Source organism: Asparagus officinalis, chromosome 1 (genome assembly GCF_001876935.1).
Source record: "Asparagus officinalis chromosome 1, Aspof.V1, whole genome shotgun sequence".
Classification (NCBI taxonomy): Eukaryota; Viridiplantae; Streptophyta; class Magnoliopsida; order Asparagales; family Asparagaceae; genus Asparagus; species Asparagus officinalis.
This window is the reverse complement of record NC_033794.1, coordinates 55976896-55992030: the sequence shown is the minus strand read 5'-3', so window position 1 is coordinate 55992030 and position 15135 is coordinate 55976896. Positions and strand designations below refer to the sequence as shown.

The 15135-nt window shown below is 39.6% G+C and overlaps 1 protein-coding gene across 2 annotated transcripts in view; it reads left to right on the top strand.

The window, feature by feature from the left end:
• Positions 1–2761, top strand: part of LOC109824501 (protein DETOXIFICATION 29-like) — a 14417-nt gene extending 11656 nt beyond the window's left edge. The window contains exons 3-9 of one of the 2 annotated variants that reach the window (XR_002242661.1): positions 811–897; positions 1261–1317; positions 1403–1641; positions 1795–1913; positions 2024–2110; positions 2233–2641; positions 2752–2761. Coding sequence is in view for 1 of the 2 variants with exons in the window: in XM_020391113.1 (XP_020246702.1) it covers positions 811–897; positions 1261–1317; positions 1403–1641; positions 1795–1913; positions 2024–2110; positions 2233–2307 (664 nt within the window). In the remaining variant the exon portion in view is untranslated. Of the gene's footprint in view, positions 1–810; positions 898–1260; positions 1318–1402; positions 1642–1794; positions 1914–2023; positions 2111–2232; positions 2667–2751 lie in introns of those variants that run through there. The other variant, XM_020391113.1, reaches the window with a different exon arrangement.

The following is a 15135-nucleotide window of genomic DNA, read 5'->3' as shown; positions in this document are numbered from 1 at the left end:
GTATAACTTACATAGAAAGGAAAGTAATTTGAAACCGACCGAAGCTGTATGGAGTGGGGAGCGGACCTAGTCGTCACCCATTCTCATATTACCTCGTTTTCAAAACTCCCAAACATGAAACAAAATATACTACTGCACTAGCAGCTAAGCACCACATAGTATCACCAGATTGACACTTAAAACACCCAGAAATACAGAAATCTAAGATGGTAATAGAAACTTGATTTCACCAAAAGGTACACTAAGGGGTGCCACTAAGACTGTCTGAAGCTAATTGATCGCCATGAAGTTATCTCCCATTGCGTCATCATCCCCCTCTCTGGCCATTGCATTCAGCCCCAAGTCAACAGCTGCCTTGTAGAGGCGCGAAGCCTTCCTGCTCCCCAAAGTTCCTGTCCAGAATAATGTAAAACGAGCGACGTTAGAAGCAATCAGTTGCGGTGATACTTGTTTGCCATTGAATATCAGATTGTTTCTACAGTTCCATGTCCACCAACAGAAACTTGGGAGAAGAACCCTCCAGAGATGTCTAAGATTGGAGTTGATTAGGAAGTTTCCTCTTACTGATGTTAAGGAATCCATGTCATTGGGCCAGTTATCTACAATTTTTGAGGGTTTTGTATACATCCACATGTTTTTAGACCTAAGAGGCTCTAGTATGGCTGCCGTGTTTTCAAAGCTTATGAAAATATTTTCATAATAATGACTCAATGCTAGCATAAATATGACAATTAGATATTGGATTGACTTTTTCTTTGTTTCTAATTAAGTAGCTAAAATATCTAAACAAAATTTTGAATGCTCTTGCAGCTTGGAAGTCTGGTACTACATGGCACTGATACTTTTCGCTGGATATCTAAAAAATGCTGAGATTGCTGTTGATGGACTGTCAATATGGTAATATTCATGTCTAAAAGTCATGCATTGCGCTCTAATTAGGAAAATTTCTCGGGGAAATTGAAGAACTTTACAAAAGAAATGATGAAAATTTTATGTGATGAACATAATTCATTTTAGATCAATTGCAGACGCACCCACTATATTAACATGCACATAAAACTGAGGCCTATCATGGTGGCTAATTCCCCATATCCAGTCAAAAATTTTCAGTCAAATTATGATATGATGTAGATTATTAACATTTCACCAGTAAAATTGAGACCTAATGAACTGAACATACATAACAATAATAAATTGGCTTCAAATGCATAACAGGTAAGTTTTTAACTTAGACTTTGAGCTATTTTCCCTTTTTGACAGTGTGAACATACTAGGGTGGGCAGTTATGGTTGCCATTGGATCCAATGCCGCCACAAGGTTAGAATCTTAGCCCTGTTATATATAGAATTTAACTATACCAATAAAAGTGCAGATAACATTCTACTATGTTCTTGTTATGCAGTGTAAGGGTGTCTAACGAACTCGGTGCATGCCATCCAAGAACTGCAAAATTCTCAGTTATAGTGGTCGTCATAACTTCATTCTTGATAGGCCTTGTCCTTTCCTTGCTTTTGATCACAACGAGAAATCAGTATCCATCGCTATTCACCAATAGTGATGAGGTGAAACAGCTTGTGATTATGCTCACACCATTGCTTGTCATTTCAATTATTATAAACAATGTGCAGCCTGTCCTTTCAGGTGTGTAGTTCTTCTCAATTTAATTTCTGAAATACCCATTTTTTATCGAGCAGCATTAGACCAACCTAGGACTGACATAAAAGAATCCGTAATAAATTAAGCTTAGACATCAATTTTCCATTATATAACAAAAAATTACGTTTTTTTCAACAGGGGTTGCAATAGGAGCAGGATGGCAAGCAGCAGTTGCATATGTAAATGTCGGTTGTTATTATGTATTTGGCATTCCCCTCGGCCTTGTCCTTGGTTATAAGGTTAACTTGGGCGTACAGGTAAATTTATCCGTTATTTTAAAATCAAGTATTCCTGTGAAATTCACTGAGTAGGGTAAAAACAAGTTTTCTTATATTTTTATCTTTTTATCGACGTGCTCCAATTCTAGGGCATTTGGTATGGAATGCTAGCTGGCACTGTGGCTCAAACGTTAATTCTATTTTGGATGACTTACCGAACAGATTGGAACAAAGAGGTAAATGAAGCAAAAACTTACAGGTTTATTGGCATCAATTTTAAAGCTTCTAGAATTTTCCTCATTGATTTATCAAATTTGAAATATTCAACTTCCTACATTGTATTAAATTTTTATTTTAGGCGTCCATTGCTGGGGACAGGATAAGAAAATGGGGAGGAGAACCAGAAGACATTGTCGATGAGATTGAGAAATAGAGCAAGAGCAGAAACTCGGATAGTCTATATATTGCAAGGGAAGGCCAATTTCTTTCAAAGCATGCATGCTTCGGAATCACACATTTCAACTTAATAGAAGAAGCTTTCACCCATTTCAAGTTTAATAGAAGAAGCTTTTCTATTGTTATAGATTTATATCAGGTTAAGTCAAATGAGATGCATCTTGATTAGTTTTCTGCCAAAATTTTTATAAGAAGAAGTTTTTCTATTGTTATAGATTTATGTCAGGTTAAGTCAAATGAGATGCATCTTGATTAGTTTTCTCCCAAAACTCCTAGAACTTGTCCTTTTTTAAAGCCCGCAAATTGCAAAAGTAAGCTCATTAAACTTTAACCTTCTTTTTTGTCTCTTGCTCAAGTAGTTGCAATGATGCTTTATGATTGTGATGTGAACTATTGTAAACTTTGCTAAAACAATTTTCAGAACAGCGTAAGAGAATTGTCAATTATCCATCATCAGGTTGAGACCAAGGTATTAGACATTCTTCTTCTTTATCAGTACATGATGCACCAGTATTTTGTGCTATTAAATTAACTAGGAATATTACTATGAAACTAAAAACAAGTTTTGAAGATGAAAGTGAACCTCTCTTAGTGTGAGTGAGGCGTGCAAAAGCACTGTCCTTGAAAGTAGACATCGCCTCTTTGAGAGTATTTTTTGGTGTAGCACATTATTGGCAGCCTACCCTCCAAGATTCATAATCGTTAACCGAGCAAACTTGCACTCATAATGCTATAGGCCTTTGAATAGCTCTGATTTGTTTCTTTCTTAACAACTGAGAGAAGAAGAGAATTTAAGAGAGGAAACAAGAGAGATTGAGAAGAGAAGCTTGCTATTTTTCTCTATATTCATCGTGATTTATACATATCTTAATACATCTATAAATGAAAAGGCTTGATTTCGAGACTTCTAATTTCTTCTTTAATGTTGTCATTTTAGTTATTGGGAAATCGAGGTGATTAGTTAACCTTGATAAGACAAATAACAACAAAATGACCACAGGTGATAATCAGCAGGACACCAATATTTTTAACGTTTCCTCCCTGGACACAAAATTACAGGCCCTACTCTAGAGAAAAACCTTCAATATGAATATAATGGGTGCACAATGTTTCCTCCCTGGACACTTGACTAGAGGTACACTGGTAACAAAAAGGAAAGAAAAAGAGGACCTTTTTCAACAAAGAAAAAATACCAAAGACTAACTCTCTTTCCTTTTCTCTCTCTTCACAATTTTACTAACTCAATTTTCTATGATTGGGTTTACTTCTGCTTGTTGCTCTGTATTCTACTTCTAACCAAAGAAGTGAAGGCTACCTATAGCCTTAGCACTTGAATATGAGACACACACTCTTCCTTATAAAAAGGAGAGTTAAAAGTAGCTATAGGCCATTTTATTTGGCTTTGCTACTTCCATCATCATCGACATTTCATTTACCATGTGCAAACATTTTATTACATGCTTGCACCATCCCATGTTTTCATTGTGTGACCTCCAAATGAGACGAAACCCACACAATGATTCTCCCTCTCCAGATTATTTGGAGAGGTCCACTCTTGTCAACTTTATGCAGAGGTCAGACTTCTCCCTAGGGACAACCTTCGTTGTCATATCGGTAGGATTTCTGTCAGTTGGATCTTCCGTAGTAGCATTTGCTTCTCTTTCATTATAGCTCATAACCAGTGATATCTAACATCATTGTGCTTCATCTGAGAATGGTGCATACTATTCTTGCTAAGATCAATAGCTCTCTGACTTTCACAGTGCACGATGTACTAATCTTGCTTCAAACCTAGTTCCTAGAGAAATATTTTCATCCACGATATTTCTTTACTTGCTTCTACAGCTGCAATATACTCTACTTCTATCATGGATAAAGCAACACAGTTTAGTAGCTTGGACTGGTAAGATATAGCTTTCCTTGTAAAAGTAAAAAAAATATCTAGATGTAGACTTTCTATTAGATAGATCACCCGCCATATCTGCATTATACAGTCCTTCAGAATTTGTTTTGAACAGCCAAATGTAGAGCATAATCTTGAACTGCCCTTCAAACATATGAGAACTCACTTCACAACTTACCAATGTTATCTTCCAGGTTTGGACATATATCTACTCACTACGCCAACTGCTTGAGCAATATTCTGCTATGTGCATACCATAGCATACAATAGACTCCCAATTGCTGAGGAGTATAGAACATCTATCATCTCTTTCTTTGCTTCTTCTAAAGTTGGACAATCTCTCTTGCTAATTTAAAACTGATTTGTGAGAGGCTTGCTAATAGGCATAGCACCTTTTATGTTGGATCATTCAAGTGCACCTGTTCAACATATTCTCCTAAGATAATCATAGCTTCTTTGCTTGCCTATCTTGAACAATATGCATGCCCAGTATTTGGCATGCTAGCTCAAGTCCTTCATGTCAAAGCACTTGGATAATTCATCCTTCAATGCTTGACTCATCTTTGTGTCCCGTCCATTGTATGAGCATGTTATCAACATAAAAAAAGAATGATGACATTACATTTCAGAGAACTTCCGGATATATACACACAAAATTGCAACTGTATGCGTGTATCCATGACACACCATAAATGAGTCAAACTTCTTATACCATTATCATGATACCTTGTTGAAGCTCGTAAAGGCTCTTCTTTAGATTCAGACCATGTCCTCTTTCTATTTTACTTTGAATCTATCTGGTTGCACGATGTAAATCTCTTCCTCCAAGTTACCATGAAGGAATGTGGTCTTCATATCGGGTTGCTCTAACTCGAGATCTTGGCTCATAGCTAGACCCAGAACTATTATGATAAATGTCATCTTCATAGCTGGAGAGAACCTCATCAAAATGAACTTCTTTCTTTTGTCGAAAGCCTTTGATAACCAGCCGCACTTTGTACTCTAGCGCATGTTTTCCCTCGTTCTTCAGTTTGAAGACCCACTTGTTTTGCAGTGCTCTTTTAGCCGTAGGAATTTCATCAACTCATAAGTATTATTCTTATATAAGGAATTCATCTCATCTGCATCGCTTGGACCTAACGGCCTTTGTCTCTATGAGATTGAGCCTCTTGAAAATTCTCATGCTCCCCCTTATTAATAACTAAAATGTATTTTTTAGAGAGGTACCTTGTAGACAGCTAACAGACACTCTTGGACTTTCTAAGTTGAGGTCCTGTACAGTCCTAAGGAGCTAGATCGCCATCCTCGTCAGCTTCTCCATTATCATTATCTCTCACAGTATCATCACTATTGTCCATCTCTGACATGTCTTGCACATCATTATGTGTTTCTTCCCCTGCTGTAACATCCTCTAATGGGGAAGGAACTATCATAGGATTAGAATCTCTATCAACCTCATCATCTGATTTCCCGTCGATCATTTGGTCTTCATGAAAGATCACATCTCTACTTCTGACGACTCTCTTATTTATAGGATCCGCCGCCCGCAGTCTTTCCCTAAATTCTCTATCTGCCAATAGTCAATAAAGATGCATTGAGTTGACTTGTCATCAAGCTTCGATCTCTACTCCTTAGAAACATGTGCAAATATGTTGCACCCAATATCTTCAAATGAGAGTAAGAGATGTTTTTTTGTCCATACTCTCTTCGGAAAATCGAATGATAAAGGAGCTGACAAAGATCGATTGATCAAGTAGCACACGGTGCGAACTTCTTCTTGAATGTATTAGGAAGATTTGTATTTTTTAGCATGCTTCTCACTCTCTCTATGATGGTGCAATTCATCCTCTCTACCACACCATTGTGTGGCGGAGTTCCTAATATAGTCTTTTCATGCCGTATATCATAACTTGAGTTGTAGCCTTTAAACTCCTTGGATTGTACTCACCTCCATTGTCTGTATGGAGGCACTTCAAAAGCTTCTTGGTCTCTCTCTCTCTCTCTCTCTCTCTCTCTCTCTCTCTCTCTCTCTCTCTCTCTCTCTCTCTCTCTCTCTCTCTCTCTCTCTCTTCTCTTCTCTCTCTCTCTCTCTCTCTCTCTCTCTCTCTCTCTCTCTCCACCATAGCATGAAACTTATGAAAATACGCGAGCACCTGGTCTTTTAGTTTTATGTTATACACCCATAATTTTCTAGATGCATCATCAATAAAGAGACAAAATATTTATTACCACTGATAGACTTTTCATTGATGGGACCACAAACATCAGAGTAAACCAAATGTAACCTATTAGATTTTTGTGGGAAGATTTACTGATGAAATTCAATATTGCTTGCCAAGTAAATAGTTATCACATGAATATAGAGGAACACCTTTGGAAAAGGAAATTAGTCCCTTCGTTGCCAATATTTGTAGGCCCTTCTCGCTCATGTGACCCAACATTCTGTACCAGAGATTTCGAGAAGAGTTATCATCCACTATGTTTATACTGTCACCGCACATTTTTGCTTGAGTTCGATATAGTTTGTCAGATGCTTTCCCTTTGGCAACTATAAGAGATCCTTGGTGAGTTTCCATCTTTCATCCTGAAGGTAATTTTCGTAGCGGAGCTAGTCCAAAGCAATCTAGATATGAGATTAAAGTGTAAATCAAGAATGTGTTGCACATCTTTAAAGGTCACAATGCATCCAAAATCTATCTGTAGATGAATATCACCAATGTCGATAATATTTGGTTGATTGGTGTTTCGCATCTTCATGACATCAAAGTTATCAAATTTGCATGATGTGAAGAACTCTGTATTGGGTGTTGCATGGTATGAAGCTGCCGTGTCAACCACCCAGTTAGCATCATCATCTCCAACGTGCAAGCATTCTTCTCTAAGTGTGAGAAGATCCACTTCGCCATCTACAGTAGCGGTGTTGTTGTCGTCGTTATTTTTCTGATACTTGCCTCCCTTCTACTCCTTCTTTAACTGTTTGCAGTTTCTTTTGATGTGTCCTTCCTTGTAGCAATAGTAGCACTTCACCGCAGGTCCTATAGAGTATGATCTATTTCTATAGTTTTTGTGGAAAGTCAGAGGTGCTTTACTTCTACTTCTTTCTCTATCTTTTGTGATGAGTGCATGTTCTGTGCCTGGTGCCTTCCTTCTGGTTCTTTGTTAATCAGGCTTGTAGTAACAACACTTATTGCAAATGATGCCATTCCGAGTAGAGTTTTTTATTATTACCACAAAGGTATCCTAGTTGTCCGACAACAGCTCCCAACAAGAACAATGCTTATACTTCATCCTCAAAAGTGACTTTCATTGCCGCTAGCTAATTCATGATGCTTTGGAACTTGTTTAGGTGCTCTACAATCAGGCTACCATCTTCATACTTTAAATTTGTAAGGTTTTTGATCAAGAATGCCTTGTTCGTAGCTATCTTCTACTAAAACCGAGATTCAATCTTTTCCACAATGAGTAGGCATTAGTTTCATTAAAAATATGATGAAATGCACTATCATCTACCCATTATCTAATAATTCCAATGGCCTTTCTATTTTCTTTCTTTCAGTCTGCATCAGACTTGCCAACTATGCTTCCTCACCTTCAATTGGATCATACAAGTCCTTACAGAAAAAAATATCATCTATTTTCGGCTTCCAGATCAGCCAATTTGAGCTTGATCATGGTTTTATTAGCACTAGTACTCTCCATTTTATCGGCATAGAGGGAATAAATTTACAAGGCACTAGTAAAAAAACTTGCATTGGTGACGGAGAGCGAAAAACTTATCACCAAAAACTCATCGCCAATGTGAGCTTCAGCGATAGGTTGGGCCCTGTTGGAAAAGCAACTCGTCACTGAAGTTCATTGGTGATGGGTAACCCATCTCCAATGGGTGGCCCCAATAAAAAAATCTAAACTAGTTAGAAACCCTAGCCGCACCCACCTACCCTCACGAAGTTATATGTACATATATATGATCTGCACCGACCTGCCCCACTACTTGACTGTGCCGCCAGCTCATTGCCACCAGGCTCTCTCTAATCGCATCACCACCGCCTACCTGCCCTTGCTCCCCCCGCACGCTGCAACCGCTGCTAAGCTGCATTACCCATCCGCCACTCCTAATTCTAGGTAAACATATTTCTATCTGAATTCCTTTTTTTATCATTTTTACTAAAATCAGCTATATTATATTATTTGCACAAATTTTAGGGTTTCAGGTGGTCCTTTTCCATCCAATTTGGGGAAAATAATTCAAATCTAGTACTGTATCCAAATTTGAGGTGATTTTCTTTTTTTGAATATTCTTATAATTTTTAGATTATTTTTTCAATTAGTTATTTTGTAATTTAAAAATTATTCAACCATTATTACCCTAAAATTATGTACCCATTATTACCCTAATTTTAATATTAATAATAACTCAAACCATAAAAGAAAATAGTAATATACCTAACTAATACACTAATAATAGTAATTTTTCAAATAATTACCCTTATTAATTTTGCACATAATATAAATGAAAGCATAACACCACAAACCCTATCATAAAATATCTGAATTAATCAAACATTTGTATATTTTTTTTAAAAAAATTAGCGGTGTGATATATAACATAATAATAGTTAAAGCTAGTTGTAGATCCTCTTCCATTAATTACTACCAATTTTTTATACTTATAATATAAGATAGACAACTCAATTTGAACATCAAAGTTAATTTTATACCAAAAAGGATCATCTACTTTATATTATAAGTAGAAAGAATTGACATGTACTTATTGAATCTGTCTAGTTCAAATGGGTTAGGAATATAGTAGTGCATACATCTAACTTTGTATACTTTATGCATTTTTGTTTCTAGAAAATTTTAATTTCACGTACTCATTGCTCTCCATGCATAATAAGCGTATGTTGTTATGCATTTCGGTCTATTACTCATCAAGTTTAGTCTGTTACCGATACACATAATAACATCCACACAATGTACTCGAATAACAGCGGGTAGGTGCTACCAAAATTTTTAGAAATAAAAATACATAAAGTATTCAAAGTTAGATATAAGCACTTCTATATTCTTAATGGAATAGCAGTCTTTTTATGATGGCTGAGAGAGTTTTAGACGAACCTAGTGTTTATTCAAATCAAGACAATGAAGATTATCATAGAGTGTTTAGCCATATTTAGTATGACAATTGTTCGCGGAAAAAATTGTGTTCATTGATTCCATTGTACTCTTGAGTAATAGTTTATCGATTACAAAAGATCCGGTCTTTTCATAAGATCCGGTTACAACAAAATCAAAAAAGAAATAAAAATTATAACTTTTCTTTTATGTCGAACGAATCGCGAGATCCTGTTTTGCGGTCTCTCACTTTTGTGGGGTTTTTGCCTGCGCCGGGGTTAATCTGTGGACCACCACGCGATCTTGATCCGGTCGGATCTACACGGTATGACGGGTGCTATTTCACGAAGGAAATAACAACCAGGGGTACTATTTCACCAAGAAAATAATAGCCTTTAGTAATCGAAATCGACCAAGCGAAATCGATACTCTTCTCGGGATCAAAGACCAAGCTCTGATCCGGAGGGAAACCGTGTAGATCTCAGATCTGATCTCTCTCGAACTCCTGCCTTATTTAGCGTGGATGATCGCCAAGAACCAGATCTGAGAGTCCAAGTCTTCTAAGTTGAAAATCCGAGGGTGAGTTCTAAATCCAGCAGAGTTTCGGCTCCAAAATTCCAACCCTTCAAAAATGAGTCATGCCCCCTCTATTTATAGGCAATCAAAGCGGATCTGGGTTCAGATCTGAGCCCAGATCAGAGTGTGGATCGGCCACCGAGCCACCCCTGGTGGACCTCCGGCCATGGTCGAGCCGACCATGGGGTGTCTCGCCATGCCGAGCACCCGGGTGGCTCGGCCACCGAGCCACCTGAGTGACTCGCGTTGGGCCGGCGTGTTTGCCGTTGTGATCCGTTGCTCGATTTCCTCGGTGTTATCGGTTTATCCGAAGCCCTTCCGTCGTGACTACTCTGATTGGCCCCAGTCCGGATCCTATTTGCGCCGCAGTAAATCCGCCTTCGGCTGTTCGAGTTCGAATCGCTTCCACAGTTGATGATCGTTGACTCACGAACGTTAGCTTGATTCCGCACGGCGAGTGGATTTACTAATCGTGTTGTGTGGCGGTTCGGTTAGCCTCGTCGCCTCGTTAATCCGCTTCGTCGCGTGTCACTTGGCTTCGGTGTTGTGGACTAACGATCGCGTTTAGATACGTCACCCGATGGTTCGTTGGTTTGTCGAATCACCGTGCCGAGCTGTGCTAAGGGACCCATAGGCAGTTTTATACGCCTACAGATACCCCCTCCAAAGTATTTTAGCCTCGTTCTTTTATAGAAGAGTCTGTAATACTTTGGATATGATTGTCCCAACCATCAGTCGGTATAACGGGACATTGGAATGGCTTATGTTCTTGATTCCTTTAATCCTTCAGGCTATTCGGTGCTTTGTCGAATGTCTGTAAGGGTTCCGATGCTGCATTTATTGTCTGACCGTTGTCGGAATTTTGAATTTGAAGTCGATTCCTGATTTTCTGATCTTTAGCTCGTGTTTGCTGGTTCAACATAGAACTGACCATCGATTGTTGGCGTTGAGTTCTTATTTGCGACGCGTTGTCCGGCGTAGTGTTGTTGAGTTATCCTTAAGAATATTTTTAGAAAAATATTCTCCAGAAACTTCTCAACCAAAAATAGGGAATAGTTTATACTCGTATACCTTATTGGAGTATTAAGAAGCAGTTTATACTCGTATACTTTTCGGAGTATTGAGAATGAGCTGAACCGGCCTAATAATGACCCAAAAAGGCAGTAATTAGGCTCCAAAAATCTTCCGACCCTTCCGAATATATGGGAGAGGAGTGAATAAATAAGGGACTGGACCATCGGTCGTTTTGAAGTCGTTTCGACACTCGGTTCAGCTCTAATTTGAATTTTAGTTCAAATCTGGTTCAAACTGGTTCAGAACTGGTTCAACCTGGTTCAAGACTGGTTTAGCCTCATTTGAATTGATTTATCTCCGTCATGATATATTGACTCGTGTTGACTTTTTGCTCGCAACACGTTGACTGGCGTTAACCTAGGGTTTCGCGTTGACCGGCGTTGACCCTAGGGTTTTGAACGTCGTACGTTGACTTTTTGATCGCAACACATTGACTGGCGTTGACCTAGGTTTGAACGTCGTACGTTGACTTTTTGATCGCAACACATTGACTGGCGTTGACCTAGGGTTACGCGTTGATCGGCGTTGACCCTAGGGTTTCGAACGTCATACGTTGACTTTTTGATCGCAACGCGTTGACTGGCGTTGACCTAGGGTTTCGAACGTCATACGTTGACTTTTTGATCGCAACGCGTTGACTGGCGTTGACCTAGGATTACGTGTTGACCGGCGTTGACCTTAGGGTTTTTAACGTCGTGCGTTGACTTTTTGATCGCAACGCGTTGACTGGCGTTGACCTAGGGTTACGCGTTGACCGGCGTTGACCCTAGGGTTTCGGATCGCTTGACGTTTGTTGGAGTATACACAGTTTAAGCTCTTGAGGTATTGGAGCATGGCGGTCCTAAATATTGGGCTGCAGGACCAACTATTATAGCTGATTCATCTGCACGTGTGGATCTTATCCCGAATTTGTTGGATGTCTAAGTCACGAAACCAACTAATGGGACTGGTGCGTCAGTGACTTTCGCATATATAGGATTTTTGGCAAACCCTCAGCCATCAACGGGTTTGATGCGCCTTTACCGACTACCGTTTGAGTCGGGCTAGCATGCGGATTGTTTAAGTCCGTTTCGCATGTGACGTTATGCTAAAAGAGTTAACCCTTTTAGTGCTACGATATTGAATATGTAGACTTCGTCTTTCTCCTGTGAAAAGACTAAACAACAACATGTATCAGACGTTGACTTAGGATTTTTGGCAAACCCCCAGCCTTCAACGGATTTGATTAGCCTTTACCGACTATCGTTTAAGTCGGGCTAGCATGCGGATTGTCTAAATCCGTTCCGCATGTGACGTTGTGCTAACAGAATGAACTCCCTTAGACTTTCTTCTACGACTTCGAATACGTAGACTTCGCCATTGTTACGGGAATAGGCTATCCGACAGCGTGTATTAGACGCTGACTTATCCTTACTTAGGTTTCAAGATAGGATACCCATGAATCGAACTCTGGTGTCTTCTTCCACGGAGAAAGACTAAACCGGCGACGCGTGTTAGGCGTCGGCATATCCTTTCTTAGGATTCAGGATGACATTCCCCATGCGTGTAAGGCATGGATTTTGGTGTTATTAATAACAACCTGCCATAATGTTGAATATATGGGCGGGTGTTCTTTTTAACGGTTAAGAACTAACCGGCGGCGCAGGTTAGGCGCAGACTTATCCCTGCTTAGGTTTCAGGATAGAATACCCCAGAATCGAGCTCTGGTGTCTTTTTCTACGGAGAAAGACTAAACCGGCAGCGCGTGTTAGACGCAGACTTATCCCTGCTTAGGATTCGGGATAAACTTCCTAGGATGAATCCTAGATCGACAAGTTCTTGGAAAATGTTGATGCGGGAAAGGAAGAATTTTATATTCTATTTCCCGGTCTTCTTTTAGGGTGAAGGCGAACCCGAATACAAGGAAGGAAGAATTTTATATTCTATTCCTTGATTCTGGAAAGGAAGAATTTTATATTCTATTTCCAGTGCAAAAGAAACTAGAAGTGGGATCTCCACTCCGAGAATCTGGAAAATCTAGATAAACTTGCCTTTTATAGGATGAGTTATCTAAACTGAAAATGGGTTCTTCGTTTATCGAAGTGGAATTTTAAACTTACCTTTTATAGGATTGGTTATCTAATCTGAAGATGAGTTTTTTCATTTATCGAAGTGAAATTTCAACTTCGGTTATAACCATGAGAAGGCTTAACCAAAGAGAAAAAGAAGGGAGTTCTTTCGTTTATCGAAAGGGGACTCTGAACTGAAAGTGGACCTCTTGTTCATGGAAAGAGTCAAGAGGGTCAGAAAGACACTTTTGGTGGACTCACTGTCAATTGAAATTGATCAGTGAGGGATTTTGGTGGTGAAAATGATTTTGGGTTATCCTCTAGAATATTAAGTGTAATATTCTTCAAGAAACTTCCCGGTAAATGGGTTATCCTAAGTGTACTAGGGATATTATTTTTTCAGGAACTTCCCATTTATCGGTATTAATTACCTGGCGCCCTCTTGAGTAATCAGGCGATATGCACCGTTTGAGTAGACTGTGTCTATCACAAACGGTCCTTCCCATTTGGGTTCAAATTTACCTTTCTTCTTGGAGTTGAGGATTATCGGTCGTCGAGCAGCGAGGACCAGATCTCCTTACTTGAAGCTTCTCTGTCGGACTCTTTTGTTAAAAGCCCTGGATATTCTGGCTTGATAAAACTCGATGTGTTGTTGAGTTTCCAAGCGCTTTTCATCCAACCTTTCGAGTTCTTCGAGACGTTTTTGATGTTGTTCTTCTGTCGTCATCTTGGTTGCGAGAGCGATCCGAAGGGATAGGATTTGGATCTCCAATGGTAGCACAGCTTCACATCCGTATACCAACGAATATGGGGTAGCTCCTGTAGGTGTACGTATGGTGGTACGATAAGCCCAGAGTGCTTCACCGAGTTTATCATCCCAGTCTCGTTTATTGGTATTCACGAGCTTTGACAGGATCTTAATGATCGTCTTGTTAAACGCCTCAGCTAATCCATTCGCAGCGGGATAATAAGCTGTTGACGAAACATCTTGAATTTTGAACTTGTCACAAAACCTGACGAAGGCGTTGCTTATGAACTGTGGACCATTGTCATGAATGATCCGTCTTGGCACGCCGTGTCGGTATATGACATGATGTTTGATGAAATTGATGACGTTGTTCGTCTTCACTTCTCTAAGCGGAATTGCTTCAGCCCACTTTGAAAAGTAATCCGTGATTACGAGAATGAATCGATCACCTTTGACTGAAGGGGGAAAAATAGGACCGACTATGTCCATACCCCATGTCATGAATGGCCAAGATATGGTTGACGTGTGTAGACGCTCTGGTGGTTGGTGCATATAATTTGTATGTATTTGACAAGCATGACACTCTCGGGCGTATTCGATTGCGTCACGAACCATTGTTGGCCAAAAATATCCCATTCTTCTAATGCGATCATACAGTTTGGGACCGGGCTGATGCGCACCACATTCTCCTTGGTGTGCTTCCTTAAGAACTTCTTCTGCTTCTTTGTTCGAAAGGCATCGGAGTAACAAACCATCGTACCCTCTACGGTATAATGTATGGGTCTCGGTATTATAGAAGAATCTTGGTGCTCTTCGACGGATTGATTCCTTTTCTTTTACGTCCTCCGGCAAAATACCATATTGGACGTAGTCAATAATAGGAAAACGCCAATCTCGGGACTCAGACCCAATTTGAGTTGAATTCACCTCCTTGGCGCTTATGTTTCTATCATCTTCCTCTTCAATATCCATATTGTATATGGGTATGCAGAGCTGATGCGTCCTTACTGTGACTAATAGTTCCGTTTCGGGAGGCTGCGCAAGTGATACCGCTAGTGCTGCCAGTGCATCCGCATAAGCGTTCTGGAGACGAGGGATGTATTCAATAAAGAATTCTTCAAAAGAATCTGCCATTTTGATGGCCTCCTGGTGGTACGGGATCAAGTATTGGTTCCTGACTTCATACTCTCCACGGACTTGGTTGACTATCAATTGAGAATCCCCAAAAGCTTCGAGATATTCGACCCCCAGCTCCTTGGCGAAACTGAGTCCAATGAGAAGCGTGTTGTACTCGGCTAAGTTATTAGAACATGGACTAGTCAGTGAATAAGCCCGAGGCAT